At 38.7% G+C, this 18,026-nt stretch overlaps 1 protein-coding gene and 1 pseudogene across 2 annotated transcripts in view; one reads left to right on the top strand and one right to left on the bottom strand.

Annotated features, from left to right (window-relative positions):
- The window catches only part of MRPS31 (mitochondrial ribosomal protein S31), a 39,279-nt gene that overhangs the window by 18,584 nt on the left and 2,669 nt on the right, over positions 1-18,026 (top strand). For both annotated transcript variants that reach the window (XM_032294538.1, XM_032294537.1), the window contains one exon: positions 4,228-4,371. In XM_032294538.1, the coding sequence (XP_032150429.1) occupies positions 4,228-4,371 (144 nt within the window). The remainder of the gene's footprint in view (positions 1-4,227; positions 4,372-18,026) is intronic.
- LOC116562354 lies at positions 12,051-13,173 on the bottom strand (annotated as a pseudogene).

Below are 18,026 nucleotides of genomic sequence, written 5' to 3'. Positions count from 1 at the left end.
GTATCTGTGCTATTACATAAAGATGTACTGGTTCCTGCCCTTAGGCAGCTTACTGTCGAGAAGTGGAGATAGTATTTATAAAATAACTTATTGAAGTGACTTAGTGATTGTTCAGGAGATGGAAAGAACATTCAAGAAATCTATTTAAGAGACTTGTAGTGTTTTCTTTGGGTAAGAAATTTGCCATTTTAAATCTAAAATAGAAGTAAGAGTGTCCTCTTGCTTGACATTAAATTTGGTTTACTAGTAAAATAAATGAAGAAACTCAATACAGAATGTCTCCAGCATATAAATGATGAACATTTCTAAAGAGTAGAAGTTCGTTTTTTGGATGTTGGTAGAAATAATGTTGTATATGGACTTTGGAGGCTGAGATAACAGGATGGCTTGGTACAAGATCAGCCTGGGCAACGTAGTGAGCCCCTTTCTCTAAAAAATAGAAAAAAATTATCCAGGCATGGTGGTGCATGTCTGTCATCCTAGCGACCTGGGAGGTCGAGATGGCAGGATCACTGGAGCACAGAATTCGAGGCTGCAGTGAGCTATGATTGTGACATAACACTCCATCCTAGGCAACAGAGTGAAACTCCATCTCAAAGGGGAAAAAAAAAAGTTGTATATGATAGATAAGGCCAGCCTCCAAGGGCTCATTTAATCTTTCTACCAGTTACTTATAGGAACTTTTTATTTTCCCCCTATTTAATAGACTATTAGGGGTTATATCTCATTCACATAGCACCTATTCTGGCTTACAGATCATAGGAACTAGTTATCTTAAATCTTAAATTATTTTTTGAACAAACTATACTATAAAATATACATCTGTAGAGGAAAGACGTTAATTCAGTGTTTGTTCATTTGAACTGAAGGCAAAGCTAAAAGAGCAACCCCCGTTCTTGTATTGCAAAAACTGCATTCTCTTGTGTGTGGTAAAAAGGAAGTGCAAAATCCGTAGGGATAATGAATTGCCTCTCCCCTGCTCAAATGGTTAAGCATATATCACAATGGAATTTGTTGGCTGGGTGCAGTGGCTCACGCCTGTAGTCCCAGCAATTTGGGAGGCCAAGATGGGTGGATCACCTGAGGTTAGGAGTTTGAGACCAGCCTGGCCAACATGGTAAAACCCTGTCTCTATAAAAATAAAAAAATTAACTGGGCATGGTGGCGGGTGCCTGTAATCCCAGGTACTCGGGAGGCTGAGGCAGGAGAATCACTTGAACACAAGAGGCGGAGGTTGCAGTGAACCAAGATTGCGCCATTACACTTCAGCCTGGGTGATGAGCAAAACTCCATCTTTAAAATAAAAAGGGGGGGGCGGCTAATGCCCTTTTCTGCCTTAGTCCACCTGCACCCAGGTGAAGGAAGAAAAAAAAAGGAAGAAAGAAATTTGTTGTCAGGACAGCAGCACTTGAATATTCTTGAGATTCTTGAAGTAGCCAGCTTACTTTTTAAAATAAAAAAAAAATCTCATTTCTAAAACTGAAGTTAGTTGTCAAGGAAGTATTGAAGTTTTATGTATTTTATCAAACAATATCAAATGATTATACTCTGGTGAGGAAAATAGCACACAAATTTATGTAATAATCTACTCTAATGAAGATACTGTTTGAATATGCTATACTTGCATGAGTCTAAAGAATGGTTCTTGTTCCCAATTAAATACAGGAATAGCAATATGTAGAAACATAAGTTTAGCAATTGTTCATTGTTGTTTTCCCACCACCTCAAATAATGCTGGAAATATAGTTGGCATTTAGTAATTTTTTATTGACTAATTGAATGAGTTATTCTGTTCCATGATTCCCACATCTTGTTCCCCACTAAGTTCTTAACACCTGCTACAAAGGATATAGTCATAGGCCCTACTGGTTATCCTACAATTGCTAGGCAATATTAACAGAAAGAGTGTTGGTGTTGTGTAGAATTGGATTTAGATTCAGATTCTGCCACATTAACCTTTCCCCATCTATAAAATGAGGGCTAGTACATACATTTCAAGGGTTAAATGAGGTCATCTGAGAAAAGTGCCAGGCACAGTGCCTGTAACATAGTTCATATTTAATAAATGCTTGCAACTGTTAGCAAGTGTAAAAATACAGTGATGATCCTAATGATGATGGAAAAGATATAGGTTGGTCAGTCACCACCACGTAAAAGATAACTGAGGCAAGTTATTTTACTGGTGTGATTGCTCTGTAAATGTGGCTAGCTAAGGCTAACAACTGATTGTTTTTCAGTATCAGATGATCTATATCAAAACACTTAATATCTAGCAATCAGTTTGTGGTTAGACACATTTCTGCACATACAGGCTCATAGAGACAGATTCAGAAAAAGCAAAATAGATAAAATAAGGCTTACCCAGGTAGAAGAGTAAATGAGCTATTTGTTGACATGCTTTAGTGGGCTTGGCAAAAGTGGGTAAAGAGGTAAACTGGAGGGATAGATCATATGCAATCTATGCCTCTAACCCAGAAATTGTGTTCCTAGCAATTTGTTCTAAGGAAATATTACAGATATGGACAAAAGTGTAACTACAAGGATATTTGTCACTATAGTATTTGAAAGAGATATAAATGATCAAAATATTCAACAGTAGGGGATTGTGATGTGTGTGTGTGTGTGTGTGTGCGCGCGCGTGTGTATGTGTGTGTTGTGTGTATATATACATATACACACATATATATGTGTGTATATGTATATATACACACAACACACACGCACACACACGTATATGTGTGTATATGTATATATACACACACACACACACACACACATATATATATATATATATAAAATGGGATAGTGATGGAATCATTCAGTGCAAAAAGTAGATTACCAAGCTACATGATCCTCATTTATTTTAAAAAGTGAGATCACACAGAAAAAAAATAAGAAAGATCAAACATGTTGGTAAAAATAATTAAACTATAAAAACATAGAGAAAAAGGTAGCCAAGGGATAGACATTGATGTTCATTTTCTTTTTATAATTTTATTAAGGTATAATTTGTGTGCAACAAACTGCACATATTTAAAGTATGTGGCTTGACTAGTTATGACAAATATATGCACCCATGAAACCGCCAGTTATAATTCTGAACATTTTCATGAACCTCCGAAGTTTCCTTATGTCCTTTTGCAGTACACAGACACACACAAGTTCGCAGGCAACCATTGATCTGCTTTCTGTTACAATAGATTAGTTTGCATCTTTTAGAATTGTACATAATTGAAATCACACAGTATGTCCTTTGCATCTGGCTTCTTTCACACAGCATAATGATTTGAGATTCATCTATGCTGTTACATGTACTAATAATGCATTTTTATTACTGTAATAGTATACAATTGTATGGATGCATCACATTTTTGTACCTATTCACCTATTAGTGGACATTTGGGTTGTTTCCCAAATTATAACCCACATTTAGCTGTTATAAAGAAAGCTGCCATTAACTTTTGTGTATAAGTCTTTGTGTAGATATGTATTATCTCTTGGGTAAATATCCAGGAATGAAATGGCTATGTTGAATAATAGATATATTTTTAACTTTTTAAGGAGCCATCAAACTGTTTTCCAAGGTGGTTGTACTGTTTTACGTTCCCAGCAGCAGTAACTGGTGGGAATATGGCTCATTCTCAAAAGATGATCTGAAGTTGTAAAAGTAAATAAGTTATTGAAACATGTAACATATTGGTGGTAATTAGCCAATATGATAATACCTTACAGGGTTGGTTGTGAGGATTACATACACTAATGCATAAAAAGCATTTAAGCATAGAGGAAGTACTCAGTATTCATTAGCAGTTTTATCTTTATTCTGTTAATTTCTTTGGTTGTTAACAGTGGTAACATTAGTGACTAATTTTGATAGACTATAAGATAAACAGGCTAGACTTTAAAAATCAAAGTCACATGTTGTGTAAAAAACATTCACATTCATAAAAATACTCTTAAACAAAATACAGATTTATTTTTTTCTTTCCAGTAGAGGGGGCAGTGATTACCTGGCATTGTAAAACAAAAGTTGAGCTTGCCATTATTGTAGTTATCATTTTTAATGTAATTTTTGCAGTTATCTCTCAGTAACTTTTTATTATATACTATTTAATTATGCATGTCATGGTCTGCAAAATATATGATCAATTCAGGATTGGTTATAACTTTTTTTAAAAAATATATTTACATTGGCTTATTCTTAATTAAAATGTCTTGATTATGCAGACACATCACCCTCACTTTGGGATGTGGAATTTGCTAAGAAGTTAGCCACAGTAAATGAACAACCCCTTCAGAATGGGTTTGAAGAGCTGATCCAGTGGACAAAAGAGGGGAAACTGTGGGAGTTCCCAATTAACAATGAAGCAGGTAAGTGTTAATTTCAGGAGGTTATAAAATTTATTGATTGAGATTATTTCTGCCAGATACTCACTTTTAGAGTGTAGATACTCAGGTAAATTTCAAAACACTTTGTAGATATTTTCATGGTGTCCTAAAAGGAATCTGACGAGATTTTTTAAAAAAAATGTTAGAATTTCACTTATTTTTAGATATTCGATAAGGAAAATGAAGAAGCAAAATGCATCATGAATTTCTATGAAATAAAAAGACTGAGAACTGCAAGTGATATCAGTTTGCTAATTGCTAAACAGGATGTTACTTGGTGAGTCTTCTATGTATCGAATAAGGGGTCTGAGATTATACTTCAATTTTGGGGAACATTACAACTCTTAAAGTCCTTTAGTCATAAAACCATTGCACAAATGAGGTCTAAGGAACTTGTATGAGCCACTCAAAGCAAAAACATTAGTACGCTGTGAAAATCTTTGCCTGCAAAATATAGTTGCTTTGAACTGGCAACAGAATATGATCTACTTTACTGGGTATTTTTTGGAGATGTTACCTTTTCCTAAATCAAAAGGAAAACAGTATTACCATGATATTTATTTTTTATGATACCCATGTTGTCATCAGTTAAAAATTTTAATTGAATTTATAGATGTATTTTGAATTAGAAAAGATTAATTTATGATAAGATGAGCTAGAAGTTGGAAAAGCCTAAATAAGTCTTTGGAAAATGTAGTCCATATTTTAACCTTCATAATGTTGTGGTATCATTGTAACATCTTAATTTTTGTTAATCTTTTATTTGTTGGATTAATAGGTAGAATGGAAGCTTAAATATCAGAAATATTTAGTCTTATATATAAATAATATAATTAATATAAAGTGTTACTTTTTATAAGAAAACATTAGAGACTTACAGATTCTTTCAGCAAATTCTTAATATTTTGTATATTCATATTGTTTTTGGTTTTGGTTTTTGAGACAGAGTCTCTCTGTTGCCTGGGCTGGAGTGCAGTGGCAAGATCTCACTCGGCACACTGCAACCTCCGCCTCCCGTGTTCAAGCAATTTTCATGCCTCAGCCTCCCAAATAGCTGGGATTACAGGTGTGCACCACCACACCCAGCTAATTTTTGTATTTTTAGTAGAGACGGTGTTTTGCATTGTTGGCCAGCCTGATCTCAAACTCCTGACCTTAGGTGATCCACCTGCTTTGGCGTCCCAGAGTGCTGGAATTACAGGTGTGAGCCAACACGCCCAGCCTGTATGTTCATATTGTACCTGCAATAATATAGCATACTGTGTTTCATGTATTACCTAACCTGTGTATTGTTTAAAGTATGGTTTCTATGTTCTGGAAGTTATCAGGGTAAGGTAAAAAGACCAATGTCTTTTTAGTTGTGCAATCCTGAGTACCAGCTTTGTCCATTATTAGCCGTTATTTGCCTTTGAGGAAATTATTTAAGCTCCTGGGCCTCAGCTTCCTCTTCTGTAAAATAATATCTGATATTAGGGAAAGATTTGGTTTACTCTTTTTTTTTTTTTTTTTGAGACGGAGTTTTGCTCTTGTTACCCAGGCTGGAGTGCAATGGCGCGATCTCGGCTCACCGCAACCTCCGCCTCCTGGGTTCAGGCAATTCTCCTGCCTCAGCCCCCTGAGTAGCTGGGATTACAGGCACGCGCCACCAGGCCTGAACATGTTTGGATTTCATTATTTGAAGAAACATGGGTGTTCCAAGTCCTCATGGTTAAAAACCTGATTTAAAAACCCAGTGTTAGGCCGGGCATGGTGGCTCATGCCTGTAATCCTAACTACTTGGGAGACTAAGGCAGGAAAATCACTTGAACCTGGGAGGTAGAGGTTGCAGTGAGCTGAGGTCTCACCAGTGGATTCCAGCCTGGGTAACAGAGTGAAACTCTGTCTTGAACGAATGAATGAAAGAAAGAAGGAAGGAAAGAAAGAAAGGAAAAAGAAAGGAAAGAAGGAAGGAAGGAGTGAGTGATTTTATTCTGGAGAGTCGGTGAAGCATAGTGGTTAGAAGTTCAAGACCCTGAGTGAGTTACAGACTTGATCTCTCCAACTCTCACTTCCTTCATCTCTAAAATGATGGGAATAATAATAGGACTCATTATATGAGATTGGTGTGAGGAGTAAGTCAGGTTAAATAAGTAAAGCATCATCACCATCATCATCCCTGTTTCTACAGCAACAACATTGTGAGGGGGTTTGCTTCTGTAACTGTTTATGGTTGTAACCATAACATTTTATTTTTCTTTCTTTTTTTTTTGAGATGAGGCCTTACTCTGTTGCCCAGGCTGCTGGAGTGCAGTGGTGAGATCTCAGCTCACTACAGCCTCCACCTCCCGGGTTCGAGTGAGTCTCCTGCCTCAGCCTCTGGAGTAGCTGGGACTACAGGCACACGCCACCACATGGGCCTACTTTAGTATTTTTAGTAGAGATGGGGTTTCACCATGTTGGCCAGGATGGTCTCAATGTCTTAACCTAGTGATCCACCAGGTGCTAGGAAAGCACAAACTCATGGTACATTGTCATCAGCCGTGAAACTTTACTTAAGTGCATCAAAATCTTGAGTGATCAAACTCCAGTGGAATTTATCTTAAATTTAACCTCGTGTCTGAGAAAATTTAATTTCTAAAAAAGGAGATAAACATATTTTTCTGGTCTGGTTGGGGAGAGAAATGTGACAACTATCCATATGACACTGTGCATATTATTGATATTTCAGGGTTGGAAAAGAAGGTGGTGGGGTAACTCATTTCCATAAGGCAATTGTTACCTGGAGTAAAAAGGAAAAGACTGTGGAAACTCTCACTTTGATCACTGCACTGGGTACACACTTAGAAGCTTGTACTTTGAGAAACTGGCATTGTAACCTGGAGCCTCAACAATTCAATAACTCTCTTTTATATTTCTTACACTTAAATGTTGAGATTAATGAAATACCTTTCTTTCCCTGCTAATAATTAGCTTTATGAAGATTTACTTGGATGCTTTTGGGGAAAGATGTTTTGTTTTTAGTAGCTCACTGGGTCAGTATTGGAATATAATATTGAAAATGACAAAATGACATGTCATGTGTTTACAATTTAGTTCCAAGTATTATATTTTTCCATTATATAAAAAATTAAGGTTTGTTGTTTTGCCACTTAATGTGTAGAAATTATTTTTCTAGTTTAGAATAGCTTTTTTTCTGTTTCTGTTTTAAGAACTTGTTAGTCCCAGCCAGGTGAGGTAGCTCATGCCTGTAATCCCAGCACTTTGGGAGGCTGAGACAGGCAGATCACCTGAGGTCAGAAGATCGAGACAAGCCTGACCAACATGGAGAGACCCCCATCTCTACTCAAAATACAAAAATTAGCTGGGTGTGGTGGCACATGCCTGTAATCCTGGCTATTTGGGAGGCTGAGGCAGGAGAATCGCTTGAACCTGGGAGGCGGAGGTTGTGGTAAGCCAAGATCGCATCATTGCTCTTCAGCCTGGGCAACAAGAGTGAAACTCCATCTCAAACAAACAAAAAAAAGAACTTGTTAGTCTCTTCTCTTGTGCTTTGCCTGCATGGAGATTTACAAGAGCTATTAGGTATATTAGGTGGAATTGTTCTCACTTAGATTTGGTACTAGTTTTATATGTTGGATTGTTAATGGCATTGTTTTTATTGTAGCTTCTACTTTGATTTTAACTAAATTTAATCATATTTATGGCTACCCAATAATAGAGTGTTTCTAAGGCTGGTTTTTATGGGGGAGGGGATTTGCGGTGGGAGAGTGTTGGCTTCTTTAATACAACATAAAAGCATGATCCATGAAAGAAGAAAGTGGTAAATTGAACTATATTAAAAATAAGATGTTGGCCGGGCGCGGTGGCTCAAGCCTGTAATCCAGCACTTTGGGAGGCTGAGGCGGGTGGATCACGAGGTCAAGAGATCGAGACCATCCTGGTCAACATGGTGAAACCCCGTCTCTACTAAAAATACAAAAAATTAGCTGGGCATGGTGGTGCGTGCCTGTAATCCCAGCTACTCAGAAGGCTGAGGCAGGAGAATTGCCTGAACCCAGGAGGCGGAGGTTGCGGTGAGCCGAGATCGCGCCATTGCACTCCAGCCTGGGTAACAAGAGTGAAACTCCGTCTCAAAAAAAAAAAAAAAAAAAAATAAGATGTCTGCACTGTGAAAGACACTGTCAAAAAATAAAAAGACAAGCTATAGAGTAGGAGAAGATATTTGCAAAACACGTATCTGTGATAAAGGACAGTTCTACAAAATATGTATTAAAAATTCTTTTGTGGGCCGGGCGTGGTGGCTCAACCCTGTAATCCCAGCACTTTGGGAAGCTGAAGCAGGCAGATCACCAGAGGTCAGGAGTTCAAGACCAATCTGGCCAACATGGTAAAACCCCATCTCTACTAAAAATACAAAAAATTAGCCAGACATGGTGGTGGGCACCTGTAATCCCAGCTACTCAAGAGACTGAGGCAGGAGAATCACTTGAACCCAGCAGGCAGAGGTCGCAGTGAGCCAAGATTGTGCCATCGCACTCCAGCCTGGGCAGTAAGAGTGAAACTCCATCTCAAAAAAAAAAAAAAAAGAAAAAAAATCTTAAAGCTCAACAATGAGAAATGAAAAACCCAGTTATAAAATGGCAAAATATGACTGGGCACAGTGGCTCATGCCTATAATCCCAGCACTTTGGGAGGCCAAGACGGGTGGATCACTTGAGGTTAGGAGTTTGAGACCAGCCTGGCCAACACGGTGAAACCCCATCTCCACTAAAAATACAAAAATTAGCCAGGCATGGTGGTACACACCTGTAATTCTAGCTACTCAGGAGGCTAAGTCATGAGAATCTTTTGAACTCAGGATGGGGAGGTTGCAGAGAGCCGAGATCTTGCCATTTTACTCTAGCCTGGGTAACAGAGCAAGACTCTGTCTCAAAAATAAATAAATGAGAATAAAAATAAAAATAAAATGGGTGGGGGCATGGTGGCTCATGCCTGTAATCCCAGCACTTTGGGAGGCTGAGGTGAGCAGATCACCTGAGGTCAGGAGTTTGAGACCAGCCTGGCCAACATGGTGAAACCCCATCTCTACTAAAACACAAAAATTATGTAAGCGTAGTGTCACATGCCTGTAATCCCAGCTACTCGGGAGGCTGAGGCAGGAGAATCACTTGAACTCAGGAGGCGGAGGTTTCAGTGAGCCGAGATTGCGCCACTGCACTCCAGCCTGGGTGACAGAGCGAGAATCCATCTCAAAAAATAAATAAGCCGGGCGCGGTGGCTCAAGCCTGTAATCCCAGCACTTTGGGAGGCCGAGGCGGGTGGATCAGGAGGTCAAGAGATCGAGACCATCCTGGTCAACATGGTGAAACCCCGTCTCTACTAAAACTACAAAACATTAGCTGGGCATGGTGGCGCGTGCCTGTAGTCCCAGCTACTCAGGAGGCTGAGGCAGGAGAATTGCCTGAACCCAGGAGGCGGAGGTTGCGGTGAGCCGAGATCGCGCCATTGCACTCCAGCCTGGGTAACATAAGTGAAACCCCGTCTCAAAAAAAAAATAAATAAATAAATAAATAAATAAATAAGTAATGAATAAAAATAAAATGGAAAAATACCTGTTTAGATACGTTACCAAAGAACATATAAGGGTGGCATATGAAAACATCATATGTTAGGGAATTGTATATTATTTTTTTCAAATAGCTAAATGTTCACTTTTAAATGTATGTCTCCTTTTTAAAACTCTCATTTGTGTCTTTATTTTGTGTTTTCTTCTCTTTTTTATTTCCAACTTTTAGGTTCAGGGGTACATATTCAAGTTTGTTACATGGGTAAATTGAGTGTCATGGGGGTTTGGTGTACAGATAATTTTGTCACCCAGGTAATCAGCATAATACCTGATACATAATTTCTCAATCTTTATTCTCCTCCTACCCTCCACCCTCAAATAAGCCCCAGTGTCTTTTGTTCCCTTCTTTGTGTCTATATGTACTCATTGTTTAGCTCCTGCTTACAAGTGAGGACATGTAGTATTTGGTTTTCTGTTTCTGCATTAATTCACTTAGGATAATAGCCTCCATCTCCATCCATGTTGCAGCAAAGGCCATGATATCATTTTTACAGCTGCACAGTATTCCATGGTGTATACCCCATTTTCATTATCCAGTTCACCATTCATGGGTACCTAAGTTGATTCCATGTCTTAACTATTGTGAATAGTGCTGCAGTGAACATACATATGCATGTATCTTTATGATAGAATAATGGGATTACTGCGTCGAATGGTAGTTCTGTTTTAAGTTCTTTGAGAAATCTCCAGACTGCTTTCCACAGTGGCTGAACTAATTTACATTTTCACCAACAGTGTATAAACATTCCCTTTCCTCTGCAACCTCATCGGTATCTGTTGTTTTTTGACTTTTTAATAATATCCATTCAGACTGGTGTGAGGTGGTATCTTGTTGTGGTTTCGATTTGCATTTCCTGGATGATTCATGATATTGAACATTTTCATGTTTGCTGGCCATGTGGATGTCTTCTTTTGAGAAGTGTCTGTTCAGGTCCTTTCCCCAGTTTTTAATAGGGTTGATTTTTTTTTTTTTTTTTTGCTTCTTCAATTGTTTGAGTTCCTTGTAGAGCCTGAATATTAGACCTTTGTCAGATGTATAGGTTGCAGATATTTTCTCTCATTATGTAAGTTGTTTATTGAAATTTCTTTTGCTGTGCAGAAGCTCTTTAGTTTGATTAGGTCCCACTTGTCAATTTTTGTTTTTGTTACAATTGCCTTTTTTTTTTTTTTTTTTTTTTTTTTTTTTTTTTTGAGACAGTTTTCACTCTTGTTGCCCAGGCTGGAGTGCAGTGGCACAATCTGGATTCACTGTAACCTCTGCTTCCCAGGTTCAAGTGATTCTCCTGCCTTAGCCTCCCAAGAAGCTGGGATTATAGGTGCCTGCCACCACGTCCAGCTAATTTTTTTGTATTTTTAGTAGAGACAGGGCTTTGCCATGTTGGCCAGGTTAGTCTTGAACTCCTGACCTCAGGTGATTTGCCTGCCTTGGCCTCCCAAAGTGCTGCGATTACAGGATTGAGTCACTGTGCCTGGCCTATAGTTGCTTTTTGACTTTGTCATGAAGTCCTTGCCTGGAGTGTTGTCTAGAATGGTATTTCATAGATCATCTTCTAGAGTTTTTATAGTTTTAGGTTTCACATTTAAGCCTTTAATCCATCTTAAGTTGATTTTTGTATATGGTCAAAGGTGTAGGTCCAGTTTCAGTCTTCTGCATATGGCTAGTCTAAGGCTATTTTTTATATGCTTTCCTAGGGTAACTCAATTTAGTGGCTTCAGTGGGCAAAGAAGGTCAGGATAGATGTCGATCACACTTTCGTTTCTGTTCTTTAGTTGGTTTAAACTTTCACTTTTTTTTTTCACATATGGAAGCATTTATGTGAAGTTTAACATGAATTTGTACAAATAAAATGTATATAAACAGATCCACATTGAGTCATAACACAGATAGCAAAGGACAAAGTAAAAACAAAACTAATTGGCTACTATATACAGTTGGACACAATCGTGTCTTGTACACTAGAAAGTCTTTCAGAATAATCATCTTAAATCAACAGAAGACCAGTCTTCAACGTCTTCCTGCAAGATGGGTTACTCTAACATCTCCTTCTGTATTCTCCAGTGTTCTCCTTTAGTATGGCTGGTAATTGTTTTGGCAATTGCCACCCCCTAGCGATGCCTTGCCATAAGTGCTCTGTTGGCCACTGTAGTCTGCGTATCCCTGTCCATATCCATAGTTGCCACAGTTATACCCAGTATAATCATATCTGCCATAGCCACTATAGTTTTGATCACCACCATAGGCACTATTATAATTTCCATATCCTTGATTATAATAGTTATTAAATCCATAGTTCCAGTTTTGGCCCTGACCCCGGCCACAACCCCTCATACCACCTCATCCACCAGCTGCAGCACCTCTTTCACCTTTTTGTTGTTGCTATGGCTGCCTATATACCTCTTTGCGTCGTGCAACTTTGATTTCACGCTCCCCAGAACCAATTCGATGGTATCTTCTTCTAACAATTTTTTACGGACTTTTCATCAGTATATGTGATAAAATAAAATCTTTTTTCATTTGTTTTTGTATCCATGGGAAGTTCAATGTTTTCAATCTGTCCAAAGGCTCCAAAATATTCTTTAATTTGTTCTTCAGAAGTATCCGGGCTTAATCTACCCACAAAAACTTTTTTTTTTTTTTTTTTTTAAGATTTTTGCATTAATGTTTATCATGGATATTGGCCTGAATTTTTTTGTTGTTGTTGTTATGTCTCTGTCAGGTTTTGGTGTCAGGTTGTTGTTGGTTGTCAGGATGTTGAACGCTAAACTTTTTTTAGCGTTCTTTCCCTTTTAAAGCTTTGACCCTTTTGGGGTCTGTCAATTTGCCATCCAGTTTGTGTTCTTTCAGTTCCAAAACCTTATCAACACTAGCAGCAGCTCTGAAAAGCACAAATCCAAATCCTCTTCCAGTCACTCCCAGTGACTGGATCTGTTTTAATTGTGCAGTCTACAACTTCCCCAAATCGAGACAAATATTCAGTCAGATCTTTTTTGCTTGTATCCCAGCTCAAGCCTCCAATAAACATTTTACCATCATCCTGCTGATTCTTGCTCACATTGATCTTGGATCTCTCTGCGAATTCCTCTATGTTGCTATACTCATTCTTGTCCTCCATAGTGGCAGAGCTGTCAGCTGGCGGGTGCTGGCACACAGTCCAGTTTGAGGCAGCAATGGCGGCAGAGTGTTGTATCAACTTTTTCACTTCTTATGTGTCCTCTGAGGTATCTAGAATATATGCTGTAGTATCAGCCAAAAAGAACAGTGAGAAAAGTTCAAATTGCCATAAAACCCTAAAGAAAGGCTGTGTTATTTGGGCAAGTTTAATGTGGAGAAAATTAGGGGAAGTATGAAGATTATTAGGTATGTGCTAACTGAAAGGTATCAGGACCAGGTGCGGTGGCTTATGCCGGTAATCCCAGCACTTTGGGGGGCAAAGGTGGGTGGATCACAAGATCAGGAATTCAAGACCAGCCTGGCCAGGATGGTGAAACCCCATCTCTACTAAAAATACAAAAAAATTAGCCGGGCCTGGTGTCAGGCACCTGTAATTCCAGCTACTTGGGAGGCTGAGGGAGAGAATTGCTTGAACCCAGGAGGTGGAGGTTGATACTACATAGAAGTGGAAACAATAATTCAAGGTGAAAATGACGGAATTTGGTTCAGTGCCCTACTATTCCCTTCTCAAAAATTATTGGTCATTGCTCTTAACTGGAATTCACCCTTTATTTGTTGTACCATATTTTAAAAGTGTATTCAATATTTAAGGCAGAATTAGACACAATTAACCTGTCACCTTATTTGATTGTGCATCATATAGGATTTCCTTCTTATATTTAATGTTTCACTATCTCTTATGTGTTCTTTACTGTATTGTGCTTCTTTGGTTTATTAAAAATATTTTAAATTATATAACTAATAATGAAAGTTCACTTGCAAAATAGTCAAATAGTATAAAAGAATATTATACTTTACCCTTCAGTTCTCTTCTTTTTTTTCTGAAATTTGAATTTGCATTTCCCCATTGATAACCAGATTACACGTCTTTTCATATGTTTATTGGCTATTTTTACTTCCTGTGTGACTTACCTTTTTATGTCCTTTGACTGTTTCTGTTGGGCTCTTTGTTAATAGTGTTTATAGGAACTCAATATATTATGGACTTTAATTCTTCAACCCTTGCACGTGTTGGAAATATGTTTCCTAGTCTGCCTCTTTGCCTTATTTTAAAATAATTTGACTTTAAAAATCATAGTAAACATTTGGTTTAATATAAAAGGTGATAATATAAAGCACAAGGCTTAGAAAGCAGTTCTTTTTATCACCTGTTAGGCCTGTTCTCAGAGCCGTTGTTTAATCTTTTAGCTGTATTTTGTTTTTTATATTTCTAAATTATATGCTTACTTCTATCTATTTCAGAGGTCATCTAGTGTATATATCTTCTCCTCATCCTTCCATTATAGATATATTACAATTTTTTATTAGACCTGTATTCATTGTTTACACTAATATGACTATGGACAGTTGTGTGAGGTGTTTTTTTGTTTAGTTTTATGGGGTTTTTTGAGACAGGGTCTCACTCTGTCACCCAGACTGGAGTGCAGTGGCAGGATCCTGGCTCACTGCAGCCTTGAATTCCTGGGCTCAAGTGATCCTCCCATCTCAACCTTTCTAGTAAGGAGGATCACAGGCACACCATCATGCCTGGCTTTTTTTTTTTTTTTTTTTTTTTTTTGTAGAGACATAGAGACGAGGTCTCACTACTCCTCAAACTCCTGGGCTCAAGTGATCCTCCTGCCTTGGTCTCCCAAAGTGCTGGGATTACAGGTGTGAGTCACTGTGCCCAGCCTGGAAAATTGTTTAATAGTAAGACAAAAAATGTACTATGAGTATATTTTCTTTTCTTTTTTTTTTTTTTTGAGATGGAGTTTCACTCTTCTTGCCCAAGCTAGAGTGCAATGGTTCACCACAATCTTGGCTCACCACAATCTCTACTTCCCAGGTTCAAGCAATTCTCCTGCCTCAGCCTCCCGAGTAGCTGGGGTTACAGGCGCCCACCACCACGCCTGGATAATTTTTGTATTTTTAGTAGAGATGGATTTTCACCATCTTGGCCAGGCTGGTCTTGAACTCCTGACCTTGTGATCTACCCTCCTCGGCCTCCCAAAGTGCTGGAGTTACAGGAGTGAGCCACCAGGCCTGGCCAAGTATATTCTCTTTCCTGTTCCCCTGTTCCCAAAGTTAACAGTTGCTTTATTTTTCTTCCTATTTGCTTTGTTTTTCCTTGAATCTCTAGTGAGATTTTTCTACATTTCATTCAGCCTCTCAAATTCACACGCACAAAAATATTGGATTGCCTGTTTATTTTGTTTTTTTGTCCATAGGTACTTGGAGCTCTCTGTAGCTGTCATCTGCACCAAGGTCTTCTGGCACAACTGTCTTCCTATCATTTTGCCCTCCTCCTGGGACTTCTGTCTCTTCTATGTTGGATACCCTTTCTTTTTGGACCACATATTTTCTTTTGTATCTCATTTTGTTGGAGCACATACTTTGAGACCCTTGATATATAAAAATTTCTTTCCTCTGTCTTGGTACTTATTTAATGGTTTGCTTGAGAATAAAATTCAAGATTGGAAATAGTTTTATTTCACAGTAAGCCTTTGCTTCATTGTCTTTCTTGCTCTGTCTCCCAGGCTAGAGTACAGTGGCATGATCTCAGCTCACTGCAGCCTCCATCTCTTGGGTTCAAGCAATTCTCCTGCCTTAGCCTCCCAAGTAGCTGGGATTACAGACATGAGCCACCACACCTGGCCTTTTTTTTTTTTTTTTTTTTTGAGACAGAGTCTCTGGTTGTTCAAGCTAGAGTGCAGTGGCTCATTCTGGACTCACTGCAGCCTCGACCTCCCAGACTCAGATGATTCTTCCACCTTGGCCTCCCATACTGACACTTGCCACCATGCTTGGCTAGTTTTTTATATTTTTATTAGAGACAGGGTTTTGCTATGTTGCCCAGGTTGGTCTTGAACTCCTGGACTCAAGCAGTCCACCCATCTCAGCCTCCCAGAATGCCATGTGAGCCACGTGCCTAGCCACTGTACTGTCGTATGTTGTTGAGAATGCTTTTGCCATTTTTCCATTCTTACTCTAGACTCATTGTATGTGATCTCTTTTATTTATTTATTTTTTTGATAACTTTTAGCATCTTCTCTTCATAATATTTGTAAGCTTCAAGAGGGTTATCCTTGGTAAGGGATTTTATTTATTTACAGTCCTTGTTCTAGACATTATTAGGTAATTTTAATTTAGTAACTTCATTTTTCAGTTCTGGGTAAATTTTCTTGAATTATTTGATAATTTCAGCCTCCCAGTCTTTTTCTTTTTCTCCTTTTGTTCTATGCTCTGGGGACATTCCATAACTATTGTCTTACAAACTCTCCATTGGATTTTTGTTTCTGATGCCCTATTTTTAACTTCTAAATGCTTCATTGGGCTGGGTGTGGTGGCTGAAGCCTCTAATCCCAGCACTTTGGGAGGCTGAGGAGGGCAGATCACCTGAGGTCAGGAGTTCAAGACCAGCTTGGCCAACATGGCAAAACCCTGTCTCTACTAAAAATACAAAAATTACCCAGGCATGGTGTCAGTCACCTGTAATTCCAGCTACTCAGGAGGCTGAGGCAGGAGAATCACTTGAGCCCAGGAGGCGGAGGTTGCGATGAGCTGAGATTGCGCCATTGTACTTCAGCCTGGGTAACAAGAGTGAAACTCCCTTTCAAAAGAAAAAAAAAAAAAACCTAACTAAATGCTTTGTTGTTGTTCTTTTTAGTATTAGATTTTTTTTCCCCAAAGTGTTGGGATTACAGGCGTGAGCCACTGTGCCCAGCCCAGTTTCACTCTCTGAAAGGCTCTGGGCTATAAATGTCACACATCACCTTTGTTTAGGTTCTGTTGGTGATAATTTAAACATATGCCCATGCCTAGCCTAAAAGTGGCTGAGAAATGTAATGTTGCTGAACAGCTATGTCCAGGTTTTTATTTCTCTCTTTTAAGAGATATGGTGTCTCTTTTAAGCAATTGATGAAGCAAAATTATTAAAAGGTTAAAAAGAGAAAAAAGAAAAGAAAAAAAAAAAAGAAGTATGGTATCACTCAAAAAAAAAGAGGTATGGTGTCACTCGGTCACCCAGGCTGGAGTGTGGTGGTGCGATCACAGCTTACTGCAGCTTCAAACTCCTGGGCTCAAATGATTGATCCTCCTGCCCCCAGCCTTTCACATACTAGGACTACAGGTGCACGCCACTACACCTGGCTAATTTTTAAATGTTCTGTAGAGATGGGGTCTCACTTTGTTGCCCAGGCTGGTCTTAAACTCCTGGCTTCAAACTATCCTCCAGCCTCAGCCTCTCAAAGTGCTGAGATTGCAGACATGAGCCACCATCCCCTGCCCATGCACAGATTTTTAATTTTTTTACCAAGATAAAAAGCCAGAATGGATTTTGAGAGGTAGGTATCAGTTCCTGCCAAGGTATCTGTTACTTACGTTAGACACTTTCTTAAAATGTCTACTGTTCTTTGAATGTTTGTTTATGCTTGAGAGGAAAGTCATGAAAAGCTCTTTGTTAAATGTGTGTGAATGGATGGGACTAGTTAACTGGTGGCTTCATTTGAGAGGAATTTAGAAGGAACCTTTTCATTTAGGGACTTCTGTAACTCCATGTGTATAATTCTTCTCACTGGGTTTCTCCAATGAGAAATATTCCAACCACCTGACTTGAGGCTATAGGCCTTGAGTGCATGCTGAGAACTGGGTGGGGCTAAAGGATTGGGGGCGAGGTGACTGTCTCACCATTCAGCATACAGACTTTCACTTAATTTTCCTGTTATCAATCCAACAACATACTTCCTCTTTGCATTTTAATTTCTCCAAAAAGTAAACTGCCCATCTTCTTCAGGAATGGAGGATAGGCATCTGGAGGTGCATGTGGGAGATGGGACATGGAAGAACTAACTGTTCCCTAAACCCATTTTCAATTAATCCTCC

This window comes from Sapajus apella, unplaced genomic scaffold (assembly GCF_009761245.1).
Source record: "Sapajus apella isolate SASKATOON/1434 unplaced genomic scaffold, GSC_monkey_1.0 scaffold32, whole genome shotgun sequence".
Taxonomy (NCBI): domain Eukaryota; kingdom Metazoa; phylum Chordata; class Mammalia; order Primates; family Cebidae; genus Sapajus; species Sapajus apella.
Note: the sequence above shows the minus strand (reverse complement) of the source record. Positions and strands in the feature narration are given on the sequence as shown.